The following is a 6,983-nucleotide window of genomic DNA, read 5'->3' as shown; positions in this document are numbered from 1 at the left end:
GGCTAGCGCAGGTAGCCCTCGTGTAGATTTGCGCGAAATTAAAAAAACAAAACAAACAGTCCGACTTGTTTTGAGTCATAACATCTAAAAGTTGATTTGTTTTTGTATATATATGAGACACATAGTACCATTTTCTTTAGAACTAGGGATTCGCAAAACTATTGTTATTTTTAGAATATTGGAAAAGAAAGGATAATAAAAAATATCTTTAACTACACTCAATCGTGTTTCAAAAGTGTTACGAAATGAAAAATCTAGTAATCTAATCAAAATAATAATAATTCCAACGATAACAGAAAATCATTTTGATTTTTTTTATTATGTTTAGTTATATAAACAATGTTTGTAATATTATCGTCTTTTGTGTTGTTTTTGTTGTATCGCCTTCTACTACTCATAATACATAGTTTTATTTAAGTATTTTTACAATGAAACTTGCTTATTAATAGACTCAGTAGATCTACTTTCTGTTTAGTTGAGCTTGTCTTGCACAATAATACCCAACCAATCTTTGAAGTTGTCCTTCATACAACCTCCCCTATAAGGTTTAAACCGTAGTTGTTGCTGTTTGTATATGTTATTATATGGATTATTTATCATCTGTTCCACGGTCCATCTTGTTGCAGTGGCAGATTTTAACTAGCTGCCTCACCTGTACTCTGGAAGTTCAAAATTAGGGACGGCTTGTGCAGCTTTGCGCGAATTTCAGAAACAAACCAACAAATGTGTTTCTACCTAATAACTTGTACCCTACGATGCTCCAACTTTCTTGAAATTTTGGAAGTGAAGATAGTCCGTAGATGGATTATTTGCTTTCAGTAACCAATAGCTTCCCCCTTTGACCTTTAATTACCAAGGATTCTATGCTTCCTAGCATAAGCATGCTAGAAGGAAAGGTCATGGGTTCAAGAATCTTTAAAAGAAACGTCGTTATTTATTCATTCATGATACTCAAATTACAACATGATTTAGACGCTATGAAAAGTGGCTCCTAACATGCTAGTTTTAGCTATGTCAGGCATAATTTAACTTTCCCCACCCCACCCCCTCCCCGTACGGCTCCTAACATGCTAGTTTTAGCTATGTCAGGCATAATTTAACTTTCCCCACCCCACCCCCTTCCCCGTACCGACCTTCTATTCCATTTGAAAAATCTTATAAATGCCCTTTTCTAGGATGTGAAACTGGTTTAAATATTGACATAACGTTATTGTTTTTTGTGACTTTCAGTGTATCTTTTAGACATCCTTGATTAACGTAGTCTGCTACTGAAGGTGGTTAACTAATAACGTAAAAATTGGATACGCGCAGAGAATTATACAAGTAGCCGTTAAAAGATCCGAGTTGTTTGGACATTTAATTTCTCAGAATCTCATATAATGTACAAACGATCCAGATTCAATTTGTGATTATTTTATTTGTTGGTCAATAGCTCCTCCTCAGTTCATTCAGAAGCCTCCTGCCGTGATGTACGTGAAGGTAGGCGAATCGCTGAACCTATATTGTGCTGCAACTGGAACTCCAGAACCTGTAATCACATGGTTCAAAGTAAGAATTTTAAGTTCAGTCATTTGCGGTAACTGATACTGTGAAATGTTAATGCTAACAAAAGTGTTTCTACCAATTAGGTGGCACACTGAACTGTTAATATAGTTCCAGGTAAGAATCAGAAGTAGTATTTTTGTCTTTATGAGTTTATCCTAATTGACCAGGTAACATTAAACTTTGGGAAGATAGTGTTGTAACTGTAAGGGTTTCTGTTGATGGGCAGGTATTTTTGGATTATCCATTAAAATAAAAATATAAGGTCCACCCTGCTTAATGATAACGAAATCGTTTTATTTCCTCGATTTGCACAAGTTCTAAACTTTATAAGTTAGGTACACATGAATAACAGTATGTCTAACTTCACAAATCAATAATGTCTCAATAGAAATTCCCCTTCCTTTTTCTTTCTTACACATAGTACTTCTCGTATGTTTAGTATTTTGATGAAAACAAACACAAGATTTGCAGCACTGAACTAACTGACTGACTCAATAATCAATCAACATTCTATATAACCCATTCTCGATCAACACATTTATATACTTTCAAATCATTTCCTAATCTTTAAAAAAAATTCCAGATGTTAAGCCTCGCACTTATCACGTGATATCAACTCTCCCTCTAGCGTAACTACAATGCAAACATCTAAGTTCAGAAAAATATACATTTGTTAAGGAAACCTTACAACAATATAATTCTCAGAGCCTGTCTTGTGAAAAAACTAAATCAGGGTTTAAAAAAGAAAGGAAAGCTTAACTACTCTCCTGGTTGAGTGCCACGATACATTTTGGTAAAATGAAATTCCTTTCTTTCAGGTCCTACACTACATTCTTGCAGGTTGCATATCATATACAATCAAATGAACTATTTACCATTTTCATACAAGTAAATCTGATTTTATGGCACAAAGAAATGCTGGTCACACATTATATTGTAGTAAGTTTCACTCTAAACACAGCCCTTGTATAATCTAAGTCATCATCTGGTTGAGTTTTGGGTACTGTTTATTTTGTTCTATGGTCACATCTTTATTGTTCTTGTTGTTGTGTTATCCTTTTTCATCCGACTTTCATCATTCTCCTTATTTTTCTGTTGTGATATCAGTGTTATTTGATTTTTTTTGTTCCCAATTCCACTTTGTTATACTTTATGCCTCTTCCTTCAGCTTTTTTTCCATTTTCTCTCTCATCTGGTCTACTAGTTGTTGTTTTTTTATTTTACTGTTTCTCTTTTCTCACATTGTCGTCCCATTATCTGTCACCCATTTCTATCATTCTCTTGATATATATATATATATATATCCAAGGTACATAGCACTCTTTTTTAACTATACTTTTTATTTTCCTAGTTTATTTCTATTAAGGTTGTCTTTTCCTGTATTTCCTGAGTTTTTTTGGTTCTTCTTTCTTTTTTTTTATTGTTTCTTGACTCTCCTTATAATATCAAATTTTAAATCATTAATGCAAATTCTGTTACATTTCTTATCTTCTGCTTTATCAGGTTTAATTTTTCTGTATGTGCTGGTAAATGCTCTTACATATCCTACTTTCAATTATAGGTAGGTTTATGTTCATTAGTGAATTTACTGTACAGAATTTGTAATGACTTTGAATAAGTTTTATTTAGAAAAAAAAAAGGCATGTAAACAAAAATTGATGAGAAAATAAAAAATTAAATATTATGGTATTTCATATTCACATTAATGCCAGAATCAGCATTTAGTCTAAAAGAATTGGCCTTTTTTTCATTCATAGAATAATCAAGGTTTGAAAGAAAATGCAAGAATTCAAATTCTTCCCACAAAACTAAGGATAACACGGCTTCAGGAGAGTGATTTTGGGGATTACTTATGCAATGCCCGAAATAAGGAGGGAAACATTAATGTAGCATCCAAAATCATAGGAGCAGGTAAGTTCAACTTGTATTTGTATAGAACTTTCTTATGTTCAGACATAAAAATTGTCTTAAACTTTCCATAAAAAATCGTTATTAATCTGTGTAAATGGAATGGATAGTAAGGTTATCTAATCTTATGGAACTTGCTATAATGTTGTGCTTTTAAACTCTTTATTTTAGAAATGAACTGAACAACATTTAATGTGCAGTGATCATACTGTAGCTTGTAGGTGTCTAATAATTTAGCAGATGGAACAAATATATATATGAATAGACAATAGCTCCCTAGAGACCCATATGGAACAGACACAGCTGAAGTAATTTATTTTAAAAGTGAAAAACTAATATCGTCTGATCATTGGTTTCAAACATGAGGTAAGATTCTCCACTCATATATATTGGTTGCTGTAATACAAACATTATACACATGAAAATTGCTGCTTCAATGGACCCCAAGACATTTACATAAATACAATAAAAATAATCCAATTAATTGAATAAAATTTGAGCAGTTGCCTTAGCAAAGTGCAAGTTACTTTTCCAAAGTTAAAGAAAAGTATACTTGAAATATTTCTTGGATAACTTCAAGCAAACATCTGTACAAGATAATTGCAGCTACCTTGTCTTTTCTTAGTAATTTGAATATTTAAAAAATTTAGCACGTACATTATGTTCTTGAAGTTTAATGAAAAGCAGTATCCTAATACCAGATTAATTTTATTTACCTTCTGTGGTTTCTGTGGGTGTAAAGTATTACTTATTAATTTGTATTATAAAAGACTAAATTGAGACTTCCAGTTCAAAATATTATATGACATTATATAAAGTCTTTATATTTTTAGCTTGCATAAGTGCAATATATCTTTTTACATTCCTACTGTATATCTTTAAGAGATTTCCTATATGTCTCACAGAAGTGTTCTTTGGAGCACATGTCAAAATATTACCACGTCATAATGAAACAAGTATAACTAAGATAATATATTCTTTATAAATTTGAAATTGAGATGTATTCTGAGTTCACTGTTTGACTCTCTTACATAGTAATTTGATGACTAAAAAATTATAAATAACTTCCAATGATATTTAAATAAGTTTTTAACTTTTACATATAAATAGAAAATAGTATGTAAATGTACGTATTATAAAGCTTTATATGATGAATGACTATTAATTTCTTATCATACTTCTGCCACACACCAGGTCGTGCTTCCATCACGGTTCCACCACGTAACACCACAAAAGTAGCAGGTCATAAAGCAGAATTCATCTGTGAAGCTAAAGCACTGCCCACTAACTTGACTCACCGCTGGTTACACAACGGTATTGAAATATCTGAGCTTCCATTGCTCGAGGCTCGAACTTTAGTCCGGCGTGATGGCACTTTGTTCATCAATCCCACATCACCAGAGGACTCTGGTAACTTCACATGTGTGGTTTCAAATGGTATTGGAGAACCAGAGTCTGCCTCTGCTTTTCTTAATGTGGAATGTAAGTTGATCTGTCAGAGATACACTTTTATAATGATATCTAATAAAAGATTATACTGACCATATTTATATTTCAATCATTTCAGTTACTGTTATATTTTTTTGCAGATGCAGCTCGTGTAGAACACTCACCTAGCCCCCAGTATCTTCCACTTGAAAACAGTGGCATCATAATCTGTGATGTAAAGTCTAATCCACCTTTTCAGTTTGTTACTTGGACTAAAGACAGAAAACCATACCCAGTGGATGAACATCCTGGTGTAACCAGTCTAAGTAATGGATCCCTATTGATCCAAAGAGTAAGCCATGTACATCAAGGAATGTACAGGTGTACACCATACAACATTCATGGCACCGCTGGTACATCCAGCCAAATGGAAGTATTTGTAAGAAGTAGGTTTGCTGAGACATAGCTCAAAAACTTTAATGTTTCACATATCATAGATACAATCTTTTGTTGCATACATTGAAAATTCTTTATAATATTTGAACTATATTTAATAGTAATTCAAAGTGTGGTGTACTTTCTACACCTTTCTATTTATTATGTATCAGTATAAAAACTTTGAAGACAAGGTAGGTAATCTTGTATTTTGGGGAATTATATCTCTTTAAAAAACTACAATGTACCAGTTCTGGGTGTTTTTGTTTACTTTTTTTTGCTAGCAGATATTTAGTTGTTTGTATTTGTGGGAAAAATGTTTACCTCATAGCTGGTGTGATGGTGGTATTTAGTATGTTTGTTTACAATATCCCTTGTGAAAAGTTTCAGACGTTTCTAAGGAACTAATCAAAATAAGTAGGATTACCTTTTTCTAGAAGTTTTTCTCTGCTGGTGTCCCTAGTGAAGACTTAGAACTTAAAGCACTGAATAGAAAAAAATTCCACTTAAAAGAGTGATATCTATACATAATAGTGTTTGAAGAGATTTGATAATGTATATATAAAATGCAATACTCTAATGTAAGGAAATCCTTTTTTCTGCTCTGCTGGTGGTGTTCTAAGTAGGTTTAATATGTATTATTTGATAGATTGTTAGGGCTGAGTATTCATAATGAAACTTTGTAGAATGGATGGCAACTGCCTGTTGTAGAGACACAAGTGTAGAGGACGACGTTTCGAAAGTTTAACATGAATATGTTTTTACTGTAGGCAACTGCAGTGGGCATTTGTGAAAGTGAATCTGACAAAGTATTAACTTTGCACAGAATTACATTCAATTTGAAGTTTATTTATGAATGTAAACTCACAAGTATCATTATATTTTGTGTTCAGTCATAACTGCTAGTATGTTCTGAATCATTCATGTAAATTAAATTAGAAATTAGTAGTTTCTATTCTGGGATTTCTCACAGCTTTAAATTACAATATTTGAAAAACAAAAATATACACATACAAGGAGGCTACAGTAATTTTCATAGTAGGCCCAATCTACTCTTCCAGTTCAGTAAATTTTTGTGTTCCTCTAAGTAATTATTGATTAATCTTATTTTAAACTCTTCGGTGTTTTTACTCTAGTATTCAAATAATGAATTACTGACCGATATAAAAGTAGCAACTGTTATTATTTATCCTTAAAAGTACATCACAGCTATTATTATTTGTCCTTAAAATTACATCACAGCTATTATTATTTGTCTTAAAATTACATCACAGCTAAGATAAATAATAATAAAATTACATCACAGCTATTATTATTTATCTTAAAATTACATCACAGCTATTATTATTTATCTAAAATTACATCACAGCTATTATTATTTATCCTTAAAATTACATCACAGCTATTATTATTTATCATAAAATTACATCACAGCTATTATTATTTATCCTTATAATTACATCACAGCTATTATTATTTATCTTAAAATTACATCACAGCTATTATTATTTATCATAAAATTACATCACAGCTATTATTATTTACCATAAAATTACATCACAGCTATTATTATTTATCTTAAAATTACATCACAGCTATTATTATTTATCATAAAATTACATCACAGCTATTATTATTTACCATAAAATTACATCACAGCTATTATT

The 6,983-nt window shown here is 31.4% G+C and overlaps 1 protein-coding gene across 5 annotated transcripts in view; it reads left to right on the top strand.

Moving 5' to 3' along the window:
- The window catches only part of LOC106459958 (protein turtle homolog B-like), a 284,959-nt gene that overhangs the window by 234,517 nt on the left and 43,459 nt on the right, over positions 1-6,983 (top strand). For all 5 annotated transcript variants that reach the window (XM_013919630.2, XM_022386539.1, XM_022386541.1 and 2 more), the window contains exons 3-6: positions 1,433-1,548; positions 3,303-3,456; positions 4,648-4,935; positions 5,043-5,327. In XM_013919630.2, the coding sequence (XP_013775084.2) occupies positions 1,433-1,548; positions 3,303-3,456; positions 4,648-4,935; positions 5,043-5,327 (843 nt within the window). The remainder of the gene's footprint in view (positions 1-1,432; positions 1,549-3,302; positions 3,457-4,647; positions 4,936-5,042; positions 5,328-6,983) is intronic.

The sequence above is a fragment of the Limulus polyphemus genome, unplaced genomic scaffold, assembly GCF_000517525.1.
Source record: "Limulus polyphemus unplaced genomic scaffold, Limulus_polyphemus-2.1.2 Scaffold687, whole genome shotgun sequence".
Lineage (NCBI taxonomy): Eukaryota > Metazoa > Arthropoda > Merostomata > Xiphosura > Limulidae > Limulus > Limulus polyphemus.
Note: the sequence above shows the minus strand (reverse complement) of the source record. Positions and strands in the feature narration are given on the sequence as shown.